This window comes from Henckelia pumila, chromosome 4, assembly GCF_033568475.1.
Source record: "Henckelia pumila isolate YLH828 chromosome 4, ASM3356847v2, whole genome shotgun sequence".
Lineage (NCBI taxonomy): Eukaryota > Viridiplantae > Streptophyta > Magnoliopsida > Lamiales > Gesneriaceae > Henckelia > Henckelia pumila.
This window is the reverse complement of record NC_133123.1, coordinates 5,094,288-5,116,994: the sequence shown is the minus strand read 5'-3', so window position 1 is coordinate 5,116,994 and position 22,707 is coordinate 5,094,288. Positions and strand designations below refer to the sequence as shown.

General features: G+C 37.6%; 1 protein-coding gene across 1 annotated transcript; it reads left to right on the top strand.

The window, feature by feature from the left end:
* The first annotated feature begins 16,882 nt into the window (after positions 1–16,882).
* Positions 16,883–22,500, top strand: LOC140860186 (phosphoenolpyruvate carboxylase). Its single transcript, XM_073263042.1, has 11 exons — positions 16,883–17,058; positions 17,313–17,520; positions 18,144–18,535; positions 18,649–18,733; positions 19,255–19,477; positions 19,642–19,745; positions 19,856–19,943; positions 20,138–20,292; positions 20,400–21,398; positions 21,479–21,865; positions 21,944–22,500. The coding sequence occupies exons 2-11, from the start codon at positions 17,356–17,358 to the stop codon at positions 22,235–22,237; spliced, it is 2,892 nt and encodes a 963-aa protein (XP_073119143.1). The 5' UTR covers positions 16,883–17,058; positions 17,313–17,355; the 3' UTR covers positions 22,238–22,500.
* Positions 22,501–22,707: the final 207 nt, after the last annotated feature.

Here is a 22,707-nt window from a genome sequence, read left to right as displayed (position 1 = left end):
TATTGTATAGTCAGTCAACTCATTTATATTCTAGAAGAAATAAATTATTCTATAAATTTAAGTAACACTTATGTTGCTAGTATATTCTGGAAATTTAATCAACACCCATATAATTATTGACACGGTATACATTAACCTGACAAGAAAAGGCCGGTCCGGACCAGACCAAACCAGGGTGCTATGTTGCCGGTTAGTACGGATCTGGAGCCGTTATATTCATCCAACCAAATTAGGTGCAAGAATACAGAAATTAAATATTTATTATTATTATTATTATTAAATTATTATTAATAATGTTCATAGTTATATCAAATAATCTAGACAGGCACGCCCAGCACATGCATTTTGACGTCATTAACGATGGAATCGAGACTATACATAAATAATTTGTCAGTTTCAAAAGTTGTTTGAGTTGATAGAGTAAGTAAAAATTCGATCTTATAACTAATATTTTTTTGGGTGAGTTGTATATAATTTGCTTGTCACGATTTACATTAGTAACGTGGTTTGTAAACTATTATATTAATCTGATGATTACCAACGATTGCAACTTCTCACGTTATTAAAAAAATTCTAAAAAATAAAATAAACATGATGAACTCAATCATGTGTGTCTCCGATTATTTAGTTAACCTGCCGCTAGATAGATAGACGAATAATTAAGGTGATTTAATAAGCCATGCGTGAAATAATTGCACTAACTTATCAATATTCCAAAGTCAAAGTGTCACGCTTTGTATTTAAAGTATACAATAATTCACAAGTCCGCATCATGACTTCTCGTTTTTAAGTTTTTATTTTTCCTTCAAAGTCAAATTTGAATGCAATATCAGCTGTATTTGGTCATTTTCTCCTTCAATAATTTTATTTTTATTTTAAAAAAAACATTCATTCGAGAATTCTAATCATCTTTTTCTACGTATTTAATTTTTCTTTATATAAGCATTAGAAGTCAATTATTTGACAATCAAGTCGATTTTATATTAAAGTTTTAATGCGAAGAGATTTATATAACTCTTGATTATTTCAAAGTTACGAGAATTAACTGACTTTTATTCTAAAATTGGTTTTTGTTTAAAAAAATGTTGAATTTTTGAAATTGGATATTCCGAGCGAATATTATGAAAATTATCTATTCGACATCGATCACGAGCTCTATGTTCCAGGCCCCGCCTACTCCACATAAGAAGCATCTACTTGTGGAATCTAACTTGGCTAATCGGATTTTTTTTTTTTATTTCTTATATATTGATTATTTATCTATTTAATTATTAAAAGATCATAATTGTTGAGATGCAATAATTCTCTTTGCTAGCAGAACGATCGAACCATAACACTTGGGTTGTTGTGCGATTTAAAAGATTTGAGTTACACCATTATCACAAGATATAATTTTTGATAAAACAACAAGCGTTCAGTCCTACAATTATATCATAGTCAAGAAAGGAGATTGTTGGGGGAGTTACACTGTTATCACCAGTTAGTCAATTATATCTATTGGTAAAACGAAAAACCATAAAAAAATTTAATCGAGCAGCCATCCCCGTATTTTGTTAAAATTTTAGAGAAAAACAATACCCCTAGCTAAAAAATCCATTGGATCTAACGTTGGTTCCAAAAACACTCATATCCGACATATCGTGTCTCATTTGAATGGAATGATTTAATTTAGAAATACTTAAAAAAAATTAAAGTTACATCCATCTCGTGGTTATATGAAATTCATCACCTTATTATCGAAAAATATATATAGTCGAGTGAACATAGAATGCATTTGAAATTAATGTGAATTTCATCAAATATTTAATTTAAAAATCAATTAAATTAAGCTTATAATATCTCAATTGGCAACAATATATATCAGTTCAATCGATGCTACAACGAAAATATTAACTATATATTTCGTAAATCAAATGACTCACGTATATTAACCTAGAACGAACCACATGAAAAAAATATATATACACGTGTGACCCGTAAACTAACCACCTCTCATAACAGAGGAAAAACAAGCAGAGAGAAACAAAGAAATAATATTATTATATACTTAATTTGCTACTATATCCCTAAAAGGAAGTATAATGTTTAATTTAATATTATAAAGTTAAAATACCATACCCCATTTTTGTGTTAAAAAAAGCTCCACTCGTGGCAAGTTGCCCTGCACCATCGAATACGTGCCACTTTGAAGTGCTGGATTGCACCCAGCTGCAATATTTGGAGAATACGAATACTTTGAATAAGTAACTTTGATGGATAATTTTTGTCAATGTCAAAGTGGGACAAGTCACCCCCCTCTGATTTAGTGTGTGCATCGTCAAATTCAACATGCCAATTAGAGGGGAACTGAGGATGGGGAAAGAGACCGAACCTAAACTTGTTTTTCGTTTTATTATAACTCGGGTCGGACCATGGGAGGCATTTGTTATCATTGGATTTCGAACCAAGAATTTTTTTTTTGCGACCAACCATAACTTTGAGGCAAACATTGTTGCTTTATTCCTTCAGATAAATAACTTGCATTGCAGGCTTTAATGCACAACTTGACGAAAATGCACAACTTGTTCCTCACATGCATTATCCATCTTCAAAAGGGGGAAAAATAATTATCCCTTGCATGTCAAAAAATACTAAATATTAATAATCCATTCTATCATCCGGACACATGTTAATAATATTAATCTTATGTGTACTTATAATTAGAGTCACGCAATTATTACATTAATGCGAGAGACCTTAGATATAAACAATGTTTGATTCGTGGGATGATATTGAAGATACTTTACGAAAATAAAATTATTTAGAAAAACAAAATTTTAATTTTTTGAAGCCGCCGGCACTAAAAATAAGAGGTCTTTGGCTAAAAAAAAATGCTAATAAATAGTCGTCAGCTTAAAAAACACTGTGAATTATATCTAAATTATAAGAAAATTTCACGAATATATGCATTATCTTAAAACATGCATCTTGATCAATGAAAGAGTTTATTATTAAATTGGATTTAATTGACGCTTACATTTGCTTTTTCTCCTTTAATACAATAATTTATTAATTTGATTTGGAGGAGCTCATTCAATTCTCGTGGTGGAGTTTCCATGATTCATGCTTCTTTTTGCCGTGAAAGAATTAAACAAAGGCATGCAGGGCGGTGGAATATGGCTTGTTTTATACCCACAATCATTATATTTCTTTAATTGAATTTATATTAAAAAAAAATGTACGATATTTTTCTTTATTTTACCTAATAATTATTCTAACCCATGTCATATTAATAAAAAAATAAAAATATTCGTCTTTTTTTTAGTGAGAACGGAACCTAACAATCCAAAGTCGAATTAAACAACTAAGCTTTCAGCGTCAAAGTCCAATTGCCTTGTGGTGCCGGAAGCATTTTGTCAAGTATTTGACGTGCTTTGCTTGTAATTTGTAGCATATTATCGGAATAAAATGTAATATTCATTTACTTTTAAATTTTAGTCGAGGACAATAATTTTTGGGTTAGGAGAGCAATCGAAACAAGATATTTCAGTTGTTATACAATTTAAAGATTTGAGTCACATTATTACCAGCAGTAATAATTTTTATAAAGTGATAATCGTTTGATCTATTTCATTACTATTAATAATAATAATAATAATTATTATTATTATTATTATTAAGTAGGGGCGATTTCTTCCATTTAATTACATCCCTTGGGAAAGAAAGAATCTTATAATTTAGAGGGTGTTTGGGAGAGCTTTTAAGCTCTTAAAAATAGCTTTTAAGCTGTTTTAGAGCTTAAAAGCTCTCCAGATCTGTTTGGTAAATTTTTTTAGAAACAGCTTATAAGCTGTCAAAATAAGCTGTTTGACAACTTATAAGCTCTTTTTAAAAAAGTAAGGGGGAAGGTACTTTTTTCAAAAAGATCTTATTTTAACATTTTATCTCTCTAAAATATCCTTAAATATTTTAATAAATCTTCATCATATCCTCCACCAATTAAATATTAAAGATTATTTTTAAAAAAATATTCCAAATCACATAAATTTTTCTAAAATAAAATATTATAACAATTTTATTTTTTAATATATGTTTATTCTAAAACTATTTTCATATATGTATAACTCGAAACATTATTTTCATATAATTATGTCTTTTTTGGTAATTTCGACGATAAAAAGATCTTATAATACCAAACACATCAACATCTTTAAGTTATTTAAAATAAGTTTATCCAAACATTTTAACAGCTTATTTTTAAAATAAGTTCTAACAGCTTATAAGCTCGTAAAACAGCTTTTAAGCTCTAGGAGCTTATAAGCTCTTTTTAATAAGTTTAGCCAAACACCCTCTTAATATACATAACTTCAACGCTTTGACGATATTTGCATTTTACTTATTTCGTTATTGAGTATATAGCACATGATTAATTGATAACACTGAACTGATAATAGCTTAATATTTTTAGAAATCAAATCGATTAAATACGTTTTCATAATTTGTCATAATTATAAACATATGTGATAAACACACTACGATAATGAGAGTAACTATTTCACTTTAAAAAGGTTAAAAATTTCCTGTCAATATATATATATATTTCACTTAAAAATATTTAAAACATACCGAAGATAAATACTATTGATAGGTTACACCTACAAATTCAACTGGGCCTGAGCCCAATCATGAAGGTCCACTCCGAATATTTTTAAGGCCCAAGCTTATTTAAATATTATATATATTTAATTCAAGCAGGCCCTGAATTCTACAAAGGCCCATAAGAGGCTTAAGCCCGTGAAACTCTCCGAATATCTATAAATAGCTCAAGTCACTTCATTATTAAGGTACACACTTTCTTAAGCAATATATCGCTCTACTCTCGATTATTATTCCTTGAGTAATAACTGACTTGAGCGTCGGAGTGCCTTCGCCGGGAACCCTCCCGACTCCTCTGACTTTGTTTTGTGACGTAGGAACAACCCACTGAAGATCTCCATCGGGAACATACAAGGACTTACTGATACTCCGGACTTTGCGAAAGCAACGTGTCACATACAAGTGATTTTTGGCTACATCAGCTTGGCGCCGTCCGTGGGAACTGTTCATTACGTCATTGAGAACACATATTACTTCAAAAATGTCTCAAGGAAATATTAACAATGGAAACGCACCGCAGAGTATTACTCTCACCCGTGAAGACTTGACCGCGCTAATGGAAAACACAGCCGCACTCGCAGCAAAAGATGCAGTTGCTCAGTACCTAGAAACTCGCAAGCGCAAAAGCAGCAAGAAAAAGGCTCAGACTGAAGGCTCGTCATCTCTTGATCCTAATAACGGAGACCCAAATAAAGATAAATCTAAAGTGAATGATAAAGATCAAGGGGGGACCAAGAAAAATACTACTCAGAAAGACGGCGAAGCAAGTGTTCACACAGTTCATGACATTTCTGGCGAAAACAAGATCACTAATCCAGCTCGGAAGGATGGATCTCGCACACATGTAACTGGAGAGAATATTTCCGCAATTTTGCCGTCACGCCGAAGCCCCTTCACTGATGACATATTATCTGAAGCATTACCAAAGGGAGTCAAAATCCCCAGCTTACCTGAGTTCGATGGAACGAGTGACCCCCAAGACCATATTGACAAATTCTACGCGAAAGCGGATTTGTATGATATCACAGATGCTGCATACTGCAAAATTTTCCGAACAACATTATCAGGAAGAGCGCTCACATGGTTCAACAAGTTACCCTCCGGATCTATTGCCAATTTGGAGCAACTTACTGACTGCTTCATCCAGCAATTCTCAATTAACAAAAAATACCCAAAAACAGCAGCATATTTGTTCACAGTCATTCAAAAAGAAGGAGAATGTCTGAGGGACTATGTTCGGCGATTTACTCATGCGGTGCACGAAGTCTTACATGTGAACCATGATTTGTTAGCCGGAATAATGCAGCAAAACTTGCGTCATCGGAAGTTCAAGGAATCAATAGCGGGAAGGCCGCCCAAAAACCTAGAGGAATTACTGGAAAGAGCTGAGAAATACATTCGGGTTGAAGAATCTATTGAACCACACTACCTGAATAAAAGAAAGAGAGAAGAAGATAAACCAGATATTAGAAAGCGAGACGAGAAGCGAACAGCACAGAGCCCCCGTCTCCAGAATACACCCCTCAATGCACGTCTGACCGATATACTGGTAGTGGCTGAAAAACAAGGATTGTTGCGTCCCCCTCGCCCAATGCAGAATAACCCAAAGCGCCTACGTTCGGAAAAGTATTGTCATTTTCATAAAGATAAAGGCCATACTACAGAAGATTGCTTCAGTTTGCGAGCAGAAATTGAAAAACTCATAAAGCGCGGACATTTGGGAAATTTCGTGGACAAGTCCCGCGGTGAAAAACGAGATGACAGGCGTCAGGACGAACAACAAAAACATGACTACCAAAAGCGCCATGACGGAATTGGGAAACAGCATGAACGAGCGGATGAAAATTTGCCCTCGGGAGGGGTAATCGCCGTAATCACTGGGGGGCCTGCTTGTGGCGACTCGAACAATGCAAGAAAAGCTCTTCTGCGAGCAGCAAAAGGAACCAACAATTTATCCAGCCCCACATCCTTGTCAATATGTGAAGTTGAAACCATCCAAGATGGATTATCATTCAGTGACAAAGATCTGGAGAACCCTCGGGGTACCCATAATGATGCTTTAATCATCTCAGCCACAATCTCCAATTTTTGGGTAAAGAAAATTCTAGTGGATTCTGGAAGTTCGGCTGACATAATTTTTCATAATGCATTCGTAAAGTTGGGTATTAGTAATGCACAGTTAACTCCAGTCAACACTCCACTAGTCGGATTTTCCGGAGAAATAGTTGAAGCTTTGGGAGAGGTAACGCTTCCTCTATCCTTGGGTTCTTACCCCAAGCGGTCTACTAAAATGGTGAAATTCCTTGTGGTAAAAGCTTCATCTGCGTACAATGTGATATTGGGACGACCAAGTCTCGATATATTCCAAGCCATCGGATCGACATATCATATGAAGCTGAAGTTTCCGACTCCGGGAGGAGTAGGAGAAGCCCTTGGTGATCATCGTCTAGCTAGAGAGTGTCATGTAGTGACTCTGCGGGGTTCGTCAGAAAATCGGAAAAGACAAGTCTCTAGTGAGGAAAAACCATCAAAAACCCGGAAAACTTTTGCGTGAAAATGGAATACATTTGGTGGATGAAGAAGCTGAGAGCAAAGAGAGAATAAAAGCAACCGAAACTCTGAAACATGTGGCAATCATTCCAACTGATCCCAAGAAAACCCTAAAGATCGGGACCGAATTACCTCCTGAACTGGAAGAGAAGTTGAAAAATTTTCTTGGGCGCAATTTGGACGTGTTTGCTTGGGGTGATGAGCATCTGCCAGGAATACCTCATGAATATGCGCTTCATCACCTCCATGTTGATCCGAAAATGAGACCGGTGAAGCAAAAGAAAAGAGCATTTGGTCCAGAGAAAAATCGGCATATAGCCGCGGAAGTGGAGAAACTCTTAGTGGCAAAGTACATCAGGCCAGTTTCATACCCAGATTGGCTTGCAAATGTGGTTTTAGTACCAAAACCTGGAGGAAAGTGGCGTTTGTGTATAGATTTCACTGATCTCAACAAAGCATGCCCCAAAGATCCATTTCCACTCCCTCGAATTGACTTGTTAGTCGATTCGACAGCAGGATGCGAGCTGCTCACTTTTCTTGATGCATATCAAGGATACAATCAGATCGGCCTAGCGCCAGAGGACCAGGAAAAAGCAAGTTTCATCACCGATAGGGGAATTTATTGTTATGATGTAATGCCGTTTGGTTTGAAAAATGCTGGAGCTACCTATCAGCGTCTGGTAAATACCATGTTCGAACACTTGATCGGGCGAAACATGGAAGTTTATATAGATGACATGCTCGTCAAGAGTATTCAAGCATCTAATCATTTGGAAGATCTTGAGGAATGTTTCAGTATACTCAGAAAATACAGGATGAAACTTAATCCGGATAAATGCACTTTTGGTGTACGAGGAGGCAAATTTCTCGGTTATATGGTGTCAGAACGAGGAATAGAGGCCAACCCGGAAAAAATCAAAGCAATTTTAAACATGAATCCTCCGAAGAGTGTAAAAGGCATCCAAGAGTTGACAGGACGTTTGGCCGCCCTCAACCGATTTATCTCAAGATCTGCAGACAAGGGTTTACCATTTTTCAAAATGTTAAGGAGTGGGAAAGGTTTTCAATGGACAGAAGAGTGTCAGCAAGCATTTGACGAGTTGAAAGTACATCTGACCTCTCCGCCGTTGTTGGTAAAACCAAACGAAGGTGACACCCTGTTAATTTATCTGGCAATATCTGCGGAGGCGGTAAGTGCAGTATTGGTTTCTGAAGTAGGACGTGAGCACAAACCAGTTTATTATATCAGTCGAACTTTACACGGAGCAGAATTAAGATATACAAAGATCGAGAAACTGGCACTGGCTTTGGTAATTGCAGCGAGAAAATTACGTCCTTACTTTCACTCTCATCCAATAATTGTACTCACCAATCATCCTCTCAAACAAATTATCTCGAGTCCTGAAGCATCAGGAAGAATGGTTAAGTGGGCTGTTGAACTCAGCCAATATGGAATTGAATATCGCCCGCGTCCAGCGATTAAAGCACAAATTCTGGCTGATTTTCTAGTAGAAATGACAGTAACTCAAGAAGAGAGTTCCACCCAAACATGGATGGTTTATGTCGACGGGTCATCAACCTCTACAGGAAGCGGTGCAGGTATAGTTGTGGAGAGCCCACAGGGAGATAAATTTCAATATGCCGTCAAATTTCGATTCCCTGCAACGAATAATGAGGCAGAATATGAAGCTTTCATCATGGGAATTAAATTGGCCCTGTCAGTCGGAGCAAAGAGACTGACGATACACAGTGACTCCCAACTTATCGTCAGTCAGGTTAAGGGAAATTATGAAGCGAAGGAAGATAAAATGTTTGAATACCTCACTCAAGTAAACGAGCTTCTTTCGCGTTTAGACAGCTATGATATAAAGCAGATACCTAGAGGGGAAAATGAGTCAGCAGACCGCCTTGCCAAGTTAGCAAGCTCCTTGGCCAACATTGATAATAGGAAAATTACATTCCTAACTTATGGCAAGGAAGAAACTGATGGAAGTGATGTTACAGTCTTCTGTGCTGACAGCAAAGAGCCTAGTTGGAAAGATGAAATAATCGACTATTTAAAGCAAGAGAAACTACCTGCTAACCAAGTTGAAGCTCGAAAACTTAGAGTGAGAGCTGCTCGGTTCACGATCATTGACGGAGAACTGTACAAAAGAGGTTTCTCTTCACCTTACCTAAAGTGTCTAACGCCAGCTAAGGGAAACTATGTGCTCCGTGAAATTCATGAAGGAATATGTGGAAATCATTTAGCTGGCAGAGCTCTCGCGGGGAAAGCATTGCGCCAAGGGTACTTTTGGCCAACGATGAAGCAAGATGCTATGGAGTTAGCAAAACATTGTCATGCATGTCAAGAGCATGCTAACTTCCATCACCAGCCGGCTACAACCTTACAGCCCCTGGAAAGTCCTCTACCTTTTGCTCAATGGGGAATGGATTTGGTAGGTCCTTTTCCTCCTGCTACCGGACAAAGAAAATTTCTGATAGTAGCTGTGGATTATTTCACCAAATGGGTCGAAGCTGAACCATTGGCCAAAATATCCGAGAGAGATGTAATCAATTTCTTATGGAAGAATATAATATGCAGATTTGGCATTCCTCAAACCTTGGTTTCAGATAATGGAACTCAATTCTCTGGAGCGAAGATAAAAGACTGGTGCAGAGGACTCTCTATCAGGCAGTTCTTCACTTCTGTAGGGAATCCTCAAGCAAATGGGCAAACCGAGGTCACCAACCGGACCATTCTACAGCACCTCAAAACACGCCTAGGCAATGCCAAAGGAAAATGGGTGGATGAGTTGCCAAGTGTTCTATGGGCATATCGAACCACTCCACGCTCTTCAACTGGAGAATCTCCTTTCAACTTGGCCTACGGAGCGGAAGCTGTGGCTCCTGCCGAAATCGGAGAGCAATCATGGCGAGTGAAACAGTACACTCCATCTGGAAATGACCAAGCCCTCCGAATTTCATTGGACTTGGTGGATGAACTGAGAGATGGAGCTTCAACACGAGCCGAGAGATATCGAGCTTGTATGACTAAAGCATACAATGACAGAGTCAAACCAAGATCTTTCCAAGTAGGAGATCTTGTATTGAGAAAATCTGACATCTTAAAGTCTATGGGCAAGCTGGATCCGAAATGGGAAGGCCCCTACAAAGTAATTGAAATTGTGAAGATGGGAACATATCGCCTCAAACATTCAGATGGAAGAATACTTCTCAGGCCTTGGAACGTGGCCAACCTGAAGAAGTTTTATGCATAGACTGCAACTCTCGTCAATAATAGGCTAAATTTATCTTATGTTTTCATATTACAATTTTGTGATACATTGTTCAACTAATTTGATTATTGTTTTTATATAAACAGATTACTTTGTCGAAAGCATATCATATCTCCTCTCCTATACTAACGCTTACTTACGACATAAACGTCATAGACCCTAGCAATCATAAAAAATTCCCAACAGTAAGAGGCTTGGCCAGCCCCTTGGGACATTTGAACTTATGACGCTGTAAGAGGTCAGGACTACATAATAACATTATAAGTCCCGGGATACCTCACCACGCACCAAGTGGGTTTAGGAATTCCCCATGAGACAAAATCTTGGGAGATTGATCCCCTCCCAAGTACTCCATTGTTAAAGCGATAGTATTTTATTCATCAAACAAGTATGCAATAGCAACTTCAAAATGCAAAAGAGATATGATAATCGACAAATACTTACTTACTCAAAAAGAACAAAAAAAAAGTCTATGACTTTGACTCTGTCACAAAAAAAATTTTGCCCGAAAGTGGCAAGAAATAATAAAGCTAAACTGTTCCACGGTTTAGTCTCCATATAGCTCTGATACACACCGTCATTATTGGTTGTATAAGCTAAAAATTCGAACGCAAAGCTTCGATCATCTCCTCATCACCTAGACCTCCCAGTAAATCTCCTAAGGGAGGATCCGAGTCATCGTCAACTCGGGCAATACTAGGCTCCGGAATTTGGGGGTGAATCATCATAATAATTTCCTCTGGAACTAGTTGAGTTTTCCGTAGTTCTTTGCGGCAATCCACTACAACTTCATCATGAATAACGATCGCCCGCTGAATCACTTCATCTCTAAAATCTGTGGACTCTCGATAGCATTCAATTGCTTTTTCTCCGGTACTTCGCAAGAGATTCTTGCCTATTGACGAATTGAGAAAAGTTTCACCGGTCTCCGATTCATGGGAATATTTTCCCCTAAGTAGCTCCATATCCTTGCACATTGCATCATACTTTTTGGATTTCTCTTCAAGCTCCTTTTGCGATTTGAGAAAATCATCTCGGGCCTTAGCACCTTCCTCGCCGAGTCTTTTGCACTCTCCCCTTAATGACGCCAGCTCGTCATCAAATTTTCTCCCGGAATTTCGAGACCTCTCTTCTCGAAATTGAAAAGTTTGGGCAAGCGATAAAATCTGCAAAGACCCATAGATAAGGAGTATTGTTTACTACATAAAAATCATAACAAATATCAAACGTATAATAATATACCTGGAAGGCAGACGAGGCAAGAGACCGAGTTAATACTTCGGTAGGCTGAGGCAATAGATGCAACCTGTCATGATCTCCAATGAGATTAGCTCCGGTTCTCCAACCAATCTCTGGATCCTTCAAATCCCAAAAAGAACCAGCATTATTCTTGTGATTCACACCCTCCAAGAACAAGTGACGACCCTCATGAGTATCGGGAGGAACTGTTCGTTCATCCTCACGTCTTCTTTTTGGATTTATTCTACCATTAGCATTCTCCCTAGTACGGGTATCACGATCAGCATCATTTCTTCTACCACCATTCCTTCGGTCACGAGTGTCAGTATTTTTAGATGGAGGACCAGAACAATTGACACGGTCGGATGGCCCGGGAGAATTCCTCCTCCTTGGAATCCCTTGGGAATTGTGATTACCTCGATCCATTGGTGACTCTTTTCTCGATGTTTTTGACGGAGTTTTCTCGTTTTTCTCTATGCAAGCGCGAACCTCCGCCAAACTTAATTTGTCACCTACAAACAAACACAAAGAGAAGAGTGACAATGATCAGTAAATTTAATAAATTTTAAATTACCACGAGTAGAAGAATCCAAAGAAGACGCAAAATACAGTCATCAAAATTCAATTTGAACAAAGCATTACCGGCAGGAATCAAACTTTTTGGGTCAACCAACTCCTGGAAGAGGCCTAAGGAACGACATTTAAGTTGCAATTCACGGTGGATTTTGCTAAATATAATTTTCCTATGGCCCGGACTCCAAACTATGGGAACCTCCCAACCATAATCCCATACATAAACAAAATTTTTTCTCCAATCATTTTTTGGAGATGGACAACGAGATAAAAACTTACAATCTCCCCGAGGTAGAAAATAAGTATAGGAACCCGGCATGGAGCGACGCACCGAGAAAAGCGCATAGAATAAGTCTATAGTCGGTGACATTTTAATTTCACTCATTCTACGTAGAAAACACGTAAAGAGAAGAATCGCACTTGGTGTTAATTGACTTAAACCCACCCCGAGACTATCTACAATTTCTATCAAAAGGGCATGAGGAGGGAGCGAGAAACCAAAATTAAAGTACTCCAGATATACAGTAAAATATCCCGGAGGCGGTTCGTGGCAAAGATCTCCATTTTTGGGAATCTTAAGGATATTTTTAGAGGATAAGTCAAATTTTTTACTTGGACTTAAAATCTCCGACTCGTCCAAAAGACGCTCGCTCACTCCTCCCGGAGACTCTTCAGAACCACTATTATCGCAAGAATTCGGTTTTCTATCAATTTTTAAGCAAGGTGGTCTCGTCGTATCACGAGATACCACTGTGTTCAAATCACTCAAAGAATATAAACATTCGTCAATTTCATTGTCATCGCCAGATTCAGTTGGCGAGGAGGGATAAATTTCTCGGTTAGCAACCAACACCGAAAATACTTTACCCCGTGGAGGATGCCCTGAAATGATTTTTTTTTAGAAAAAATATATATATATAATAAAAATATATATTTTACCAAAAAATAATATTAATTAAATAATAATAAAGCAAGTAGTAGCGTCGATTACGTGGTAGTAGATTGTATATGTTTATTAATATGATTTGTATATATATATATATATATATATATATATATATATGGAATACATAAGCATAGAAATTACTTATTATTATTTTATTTTTAGGAATATTATATATATACCTATACGTATAGATATGTAACATGTGCATATTTATATACGATTGTATATGTGTGTATCCATCACAGACCGAGGTTCAACAACTTTACCCACCGTCCTCGGCTGGCCGCCGCGCAGCCTCCTTCTCCGGCGAGTTTCTCCGCCGCGCAGCCTCCTTCTCCGGCGAGTTTTCCGCCGCGCAGCCTCCTTCTCCGCGCATCCTTGGACAGCTCCGTCTCTCGCGGCCACGACATAGCTTCATCGAGCCAGACCAGAAAGTTTCTGCACTTCCCGTGTCTGGAGGTCGACGGCCATAGCCGGCTCACCACGTATCCATTCACGTCTGGCAGTCAAGCCCAGAATTTGGCTCTGTTCCTCGCCGGAAAAGCAGCCATGACTGGAACTCGATTGTGTAAACTCCATCACCACCGTCTCCAGCGAATTTTCCGTCGCTGCGTAGCCGTTTTCTTCATCATCGCTTGCCGCAACTCATCTTCGACGGCAACCTTCTTCCCGTCGAGCCAGATTTGGAAGGCATGGAAGCTCCTCCATGGCTGGACATCGACGGAAGCCCTCGATGGATCAACACGCAGCCATGGGTGGGATTCCACTTCGCGAACTCCGGAACCCTCCTGAGCAAAACCGCCACTTCGTTAACCACCGCCGGTCCGCCACCTGCATCTCCTCGGCAGCACCATTGCACCACCATCGCCTCTCCTGTATGTTGCCGCCCACTCGTCGTCTCGACGAAGAAGATGATAACCCATAGCCAGAGATGGAGTATCACACATATACGTGGAATATTGATACACATATACACATATATTCGATATATACATACGCACACAAAATCTGTTCAAAAAAAAAAAAAAAAAAAAACAAGAGGATTTTAAGGCCAACACGTGTAGGCACATTGATGGTTACCTGCCATGTGGATTTTTTTTTTTGTCCTTTGCTTATTTTCAATTGAACGTGACGAAACGTGCTGCAATCACAAATCAGAAAAATCAAATTGCGTTAGTAATTATGGTGAAACCATATTGCGGTGCTGAATTTATAATGACAGTAGTTGGTAGAGTCCTACTTGGTTTCTACTATTAATATTTTAGCAGAATTTTAATTCTATCCAATTACATGGGGATTATTATTATTCTACCAGAATTTTAATTCCACTACATCACAGTCCTGATAGGATTTCTCCATCATGGTTTCTCCATCCATGACCGGGCAGGTCGATGCCCGTAATTTTCGCATTGGCAAAAAATATTCGTTCTCGGCAATTAAATTTCTGACAATACTCCGATAAAAATTCTACTCTCGGACCTCCCACACACGCGACATGCCCGAGAGTGGGGGGCCTATGATAGGTTACACCTACAAATTCAACTGGGCCTGAGCCCAATCATGAAGGTCCACTCCGAATATTTTTAAGGCCCAAGCTTATTTAAATATTATATATATTTAATTCAAGCAGGCCCTGAATTCTACAAAGGCCCATAAGAGGCTTAAGCCCGTGAAACTCTCCGAATATCTATAAATAGCTCAAGTCACTTCATTATTAAGGTACACACTTTCTTAAGCAATATATCGCTCTACTCTCGATTATTATTCCTTGAGTAATAACTGACTTGAGCGTCGGAGTGCCTTCGCCGGGAACCCTCCCGGCTCCTCTGACTTTGTTTTGTGACGTAGGAACAACCCACTGAAGATCTCCATCGGGAACATACAAGGACTTACTGATACTCCGGACTTTGCGGAAGCAACGTGTCACATACAAGTGATTTTTGGCTACATCAACTATAAACATTTTGGTGTGAAGATAATCTTATGTAGAGTTTTTTATATCATGTAGAAAACCATTGATTTTATTTTTATTTTTAGTACATTCGACTTTTTGTGATGAAAGATTTATTTAAATTTAACCTAACTAACCTAGCTCAAATATATTTTTATTTTCTGTACATTCAACCGCTTTAGATGAAATATTTAACTTTAACCTAACTAACCTAGCTAAAGATCTCGTACTGTTTAGGAGATTTGAACTCAAGATCACTTGAAATCAAGATCACTAGAGACGTGGAGTTTCAGATTAGGAAAATGTTATGTGTACAAATGAGATTATAAATTTGATCACAAAGTGCAATTAGAAAAAATCTTTCAAAAATGTATTTAAAATAATTTTGTAATTACAAATGCAATTTGTAACTTAATTTATAATCCAATTTGTACATGTGGCTAGCATGATCCCTTCACGTTAATTATATATTGTAAACATAGTTAATGATAATAAGTAAAATGTTTTTTTTAAAAAAATATGAATAAACTTTTTGTTCAAAATGATTAAAGAAGTTGTACGATTAGTAGCTCGAGAGATAAAGAGATAAGGAAATTTAACCAATAATACGAGAGGTTTATATTTGAAGGGATAACTTGACGTAACTAAAAATTCGGGAGATTTTGATTTTAAAAAATAAATAAATAAAAATTCCGGAGATAAAAATGGATTTTTTTTTTAACGAAAACAGTCAACAATATCAGGATGAAAGAATAAATATTCTTTCCTAAAAAAAAAAAAAAGTCATGATTTACAATCGTCAATAACCAAATAGGCAAAGTATCGCCATTTAACCATTCTAAACCCAAATTTGCACTAAAAGCTCGACGCCCTAGAGAATGCGCTGCTCCATTCACCGCTCAGTCGCATGTGCTTAAGTGATAGGAAAATTGAGCAGGTTTCACGGGTTGTTATCGTTTATATATATATATTTGACTCAAATCATGAAAAAATATTATTTTTTATATTAAAATATTATTATTCATTATAAATATAGATTGAGTCGACCCTGTCTCATACGCGACATAATCTTTATGATACACAATACTTAATACTTAACATAAGTATAAACATTTATATATTTATGTTATTTTCCTTTTATGTTTATACAATGTGTGTAATGTGTATATTGACGATTAGTTTTAATTAAAGATTTAAAGTGAGCTTTTCTTCTTTCTGTTTTTTTTTTCTTTTTCAAATATTATATATTTTTATTTTTCCCCCAAATCTAAAATTATGTTATTTTTCTAAACAATATTTAAAATCTACAGATTAAATTTTAAAATCCATATATTTAAAAAATTATTTTATCTCATTTTTACTAAGACGATTTTACAAGGCAATTTTGTGAGACGAGGATCTTATTTGTTTTGATCCATTAAAAATTATTACTTTTATAACAAAAACAATATTTTTCATCGTACACATAAACTAAATCGATCTATCTCATGAAAGATCATGACTTTATGGATCAAACATGCATATGGTTGTTGTTGAGCATCCATGTTTTTTAGAAGTTCCAATATATTAAGATATTGTAAAGTGAAACTAGTGGCCATATATATATTTTATATATTTAAGTTACTAAGAAGTTTATACAGTAGAAGTCAAGTGTGTGTGGTTTTGGTAACATCCGTCATCCAGCGTATCGTGCTAAAATCGTTGTCTCTAAAAACAAATTTTGATTTTCCAATAAAAAGAGTTCGAGGCCATTTTCAATTTTCTTGCTTTGTCTATATATTCATTGCCTCTCGCCATTTGTTTAGATCACGGTACTCTTGCCAGTCCCCATTTCTCTTCCCCTCTGTTCTCCAAAAATCTCAACGACCCCAAGATTCAGATTTTAGGTACACGGACATCACTCATAAATCACTCGCTGTTAACTTTCAATTCGTGGGAGTTTTACGACAATGAATTAAAGGGCCATCCTTTTTCAAACGCAATCTTTTGCATGTGAATTGATTTTAAAACTTTCATGAAGCTGCTGTTTTCTCTCACTTTCTAATCCATATATGGTTCCTGTTTTCTGGGTCCTGATAAGGATTCTGTGGGCTTGTTCCATTGATTCAAGGTTGTGATTTTGGACACACTTTTGTTGCAGGGTTATTGAGAATTAAGATTTCAGACAGGGAGTTTAAGGATCAATGGCAAGAAATTTGGAGAAGATGGCTTCAATTGATGCCCAATTGAGGCTTTTGGTTCCTGGAAAAGTTTCGGAGGATGATAAACTTGTTGAGTATGATGCCTTGCTTTTGGATCGGTTTCTTGATATTCTTCAGGATTTGCATGGAGAGGATCTGAGAGAAACGGTATGAATTACTGTGATTATTGTCTTGTGGGATTGAGGCATTCATTTTTCTGGAGTTTAACGAGTATATGTTTAGATGTTGTTGTTAAAAATTAAATCTTGATGTTAGGATTAAGCACTAATGTCGTTGCTCAGTCTGAATTTTGGTGCATACTGCATACCCAACTCGAGATTCATGTGCTGCAAATATTATAATGTCCAAGCGTGGGTAAAGATTGAGTTCCAGGCTTTCCTAAAAAGCACAAGTATTGACATCCTTTAATATACTAACTTGCAACTTATCGATTCCTCAATCGGGACACTACCACTGTATTGAATCCTCCTGGAAGAGTTTGCTGATAAAAACTGAATTTTTGCACTAATTCTTGTGCCAATGTAATTATAATGTCTCTTGTAGAAATTGGGTTTCAATTGTACTCAAAGATGCCCATGTTGGTTGATCACAGGATGCTTCGTTACTCCAACTCCACCCTCACTGAGTAAAAGTGACTAATAGTGTTTGAACTGAGTAGAAACATAAATCTTTTACATCATTATTTGAATTTTATCGAATTTATGATTTATCTGTTACTGTTTTTTGATGGAAAGAAGAAGTAGTATGTTTAATTTCCATAATTATTTCAGGTGCAAGAATGTTATGAACTTTCTGCGGAGTATGAAGGCAAGCGTGATCCTAAAAAGTTGGAAGAACTTGGGAGTGTATTGACGAGTTTGGATCCTGGTGATTCAATTGTTATTGCAAAGGCTTTTTCTCATATGCTTAGCTTGGCCAACTTGGCTGAGGAGGTTCAAATTGCATATCGTCGAAGGAACAAGCTGAAAAAAGGAGATTATACGGATGAGAGCTCGGCGACTACTGAATCAGACATTGAAGAGACTCTCAAAAGACTTGTTGTTGATTTGAAGAAGTCTCCTCAAGAAGTTTTTGATGAATTGAAGAATCAAACTGTGGATCTGGTTTTCACTGCTCATCCAACTCAATCTGTCCGAAGATCATTGCTTCAGAAACATGGAAGGTCAGTTCTCTACTTACTGTGTGTTTTTTAACTGAATAGGTAGCTAAGTTTGGTCTTACTTTTTTGCCAAATTGTTCTCTTCCTTGCTTATGTGTTGACTTTCACTCGGCCAGGATTCGGAATTGCTTAGCTCAGTTGTATGCCAAAGATATTACACCTGATGATAAACAGGAGCTCGATGAGGCTTTACAGAGGGAGGTACGTATTGATTCTTTTTAACCCATATTTATACAGTGATATGTGCCGCGTATATTTCCGGATTCTTAATTTGTGATAACTGATAAAGCCCTTTCATTTGAATTCCTACGTTTTGCCTTGATGGACTTAATCTTGTTATAGTTAACCATCCACTCAAGTTAGTACAGATGAATTTACTGCATTTCCATCTTAGGTTCTGGGGTGATTGATATTGATGAATCAGAGGAAATGATTACTCGTTTCATAAAAATTTATTATATATTATAACGATTTGCGGTGCTTCGAATGTTTGGTGCAAATAACTAAATTACCTTACAAAAGGCTGGAAAAAGTGGAATTTTCCCCACAAAATTTAGTTCGTATTCTCTTCCGAGGGAACATATCCTCTCTGAACAAATCAACTGGTTGTCATTGTGTTTGTAGAATTCAAATATGTAATTTTATCTGTTGAATTATCCTAGTACATGCCTTGCTTATTTTTTTGCCTTTGTTTTATGACTTTATCTCATGTCTGCCCATAGATCCAAGCAGCTTTCCGAACTGATGAAATCCGAAGGACTGCCCCTACTCCCCAAGACGAAATGAGAGCAGGGATGAGTTACTTCCATGAAACAATCTGGAAAGGGGTCCCCAAGTTTCTGCGCCGTGTTGATACAGCACTTAAGAATATAGGAATTAATGAGCGTGTTCCATACAACGCCCCTCTAATCCAGTTTTCTTCTTGGATGGGTGGAGACCGTGATGGTATATCTTTACTTCCCTAATATTTAGATCCATTTATATACTCAATCACAAAAAGTTTATTTATTAGTATTGGAATACATTTATCATTGGTATCATTTTTCAGAGTACATTTTCTATATTCTTTATTTTCTAGGATTACAGTGGTTATTTGATATATATCGCAGGCAATCCAAGGGTAACGCCTGAGGTAACGAGGGATGTTTGCTTATTGGCCAGGATGATGGCTGCTAACTTGTACTATTCCCAGATAGAGGATTTAATGTTTGAGGTACATACACTGCAAATATGTTTAAAACTATCGGTCTTTTTTTTTAAGTTGACAATCAAGCCGTACAATGTATATGTGGCTCATACTCAAAACTTCACTGTTTTTTATAGTTGTCAATGTGGCGATGCAATGATGAACTTCGTGTTCGAGCAGAGGAACTCCACAGATCTTCACGGCGAGATACAAAACATTTCATAGGTAATGGAAAATGCTTGTTCTGTATAGTTTGTTCAATATACGTCTTATTAATAAGAATTGCACCAGAGCTCAATGAAGTGGCTACTGCTAAATTTCTATATCTGCAAATGAATATGAGATCTTTGTTTATGCATTCTGCATAATTAATTGTATCTGTAATCGCTCATTGATGTGTTCCAATGTATCGTTCTCAGAGTTTTGGAAAACAATTCCACCTAACGAGCCTTATCGGGTCATTCTTGGGGATGTGAGGGATAGGCTCTATCAGACACGTGAGCGTTCTCGCCATCTATTAGCTCAGGGAACATCTGATATCCCAGAGGAGGCAACCTACACCAATGTGGAGCAGGTATTTTTTTTGCAATTCCCATGATCATCTCAAAGCAAGATTCGCACAAACCGGGCACTCTTGACTTTAGTTATCTCCTTATGTTGAATAAGTTTATTTTTACGTAGTTTTTGGAGCCCCTTGAGGTGTGCTATCGATCTCTTTGTGCTTGTGGGGACCGGCCAATAGCCGATGGGTCCCTTTTAGATTTTCTGAGGCAAGTTTCCACCTTTGGGCTGTCTCTTGTGAGACTTGACATAAGGCAAGAGTCAGACAGGCATACTGACGTTTTAGACGCCATTACCAAGCACTTGGATATTGGATCATATAAAGAGTGGTCTGAAGAACGTAAACAAGAATGGCTCCTATCTGAACTCAGGGGCAAGCGGCCCCTCTTTGGACTCGATCTTCCGAAAACTGAAGAGATTTCTGATGTTTTGAACACATTCCATGTTTTGGCTGAACTCCCATCTGACTGCTTTGGTGCATACATCATTTCGATGGCTACTGCCCCGTCTGATGTGTTAGCAGTCGAGCTTTTACAGCGTGAATGCCATGTGAAGCAGCCGTTGAGAGTCGTTCCACTTTTTGAGAAATTAGCTGATCTAGAGGCGGCTCCTGCTGCTGTTGCACGCCTTTTCTCGATTGATTGGTACAAGAAACGGATCAACGGTAAGCAAGAAGTCATGATTGGGTATTCAGACTCTGGAAAAGATGCTGGTCGACTATCTGCTGCCTGGCAATTGTACAAGGCTCAGGAGGAACTTATAAAAGTTGCGAAAGAATTTGGGGTGAAACTGACGATGTTCCATGGTCGAGGAGGTACCGTTGGACGAGGAGGTGGCCCGACTCATCTTGCTATATTATCTCAGCCACCAGACACCATACATGGTTCTCTCCGTGTTACAGTTCAAGGAGAAGTTATTGAACAGTCGTTTGGAGAGGAGCACTTGTGCTTCAGAACGCTTCAACGTTTTACCGCAGCTACGCTAGAACATGGAATGCATCCCCCAGTTGCCCCCAAACCCGAATGGCGTGCACTTTTGGATGAAATCACTGTTGTTGCTACCGAGGAGTATCGGTCAATCGTCTTCAAAGAACCACGATTTGTCGAATATTTTCGCCTTGTAAGTGAACTACCACATTGAATAATATTTATTCCTTGTCTAGTTGTTTGACTTCTGTATTCATGCAAAAAACGTTTTAGGCCACACCGGAATTGGAGTATGGTCGAATGAACATTGGGAGTCGTCCATCCAAGCGTAAACCCAGTGGAGGCATTGAATCTCTAAGAGCCATCCCATGGATCTTTGCCTGGACACAGACCAGATTTCATCTCCCTGTTTGGCTAGGTGTTGGAGCAGCATTCAAATATGCCTTGCAGAAGGATATTAAAAACCTGAAAATGCTGCAGGAAATGTATAACAAGTGGCCATTCTTTAGAGTCACGATTGATCTTATGGAAATGGTTTTCGCCAAGGGCGACCCGGGTATCGCTGCATTATTCGACAAACTCCTCGTTTCAGAAGATTTGTTGTCATTCGGTGAGCGTTTGAGGGCCAACTACGAGGAGACGAAGACTCTTCTTCTCCAGGTAATGACCTTTTTCTATTCAAGGTTTCATAAAAATTGAGCTTGAATACGATGAAACAAAACCATATTCTTTTCACAGATTGCTGGACACAAGGATCTCTTAGAAGGTGACCCGTACCTGAAACAACGACTCCGATTACGTGACTCGTACATTACAACATTAAACGTGAGCCAAGCTTACACTCTGAAAAGAATTCGGGACCCCAACTACCATGTGAAGCTGAGGCCCCATATCTCGAGAGAGTACATGGAATCCAAATCGGCTAACGACCTCGTGAACTTGAATCCAACGAGCGACTATGCCCCCGGACTGGAAGACACACTCATTTTGACCATGAAGGGTATCGCTGCTGGACTGCAGAACACTGGTTAGTTCGTCCGAGCTCCCATTTTTTGTTCGAGCTCAACACTTGTACCCTCAACCAATTCATCGTGGAGGCTGTGATCTTCGAGTCTTGGAAAATTTGAACGCACCTATGCTCTAAGATCATGCTATATAAATCTTGATGTCATTGCTGTGCTAAATGTTGGCCCTTTGATCAAATTTTAATAATCAGCGTCGTGTACTTTTGACTTGCTATGGTTTAATAATGGTGAATTGGTATCCATTTTATTTAGTTCCAGTTTTCTTTTTCAGTATGGTCTCATTTTTTCCCCAAGAATTGCAATCATCATTTATCAATGTTAATTACTATGTAATAACAACAATTTCAAATAAGATAAAAATGTTTTTTGTAATGAAATAAAAACTCAACAGTCAGACAGTAAAATGAAAATGTAAATTAATTTAGTTTTTCAAGTTTGGATTGAATTAAAACTCAAACTTATCGATTACTTATACAA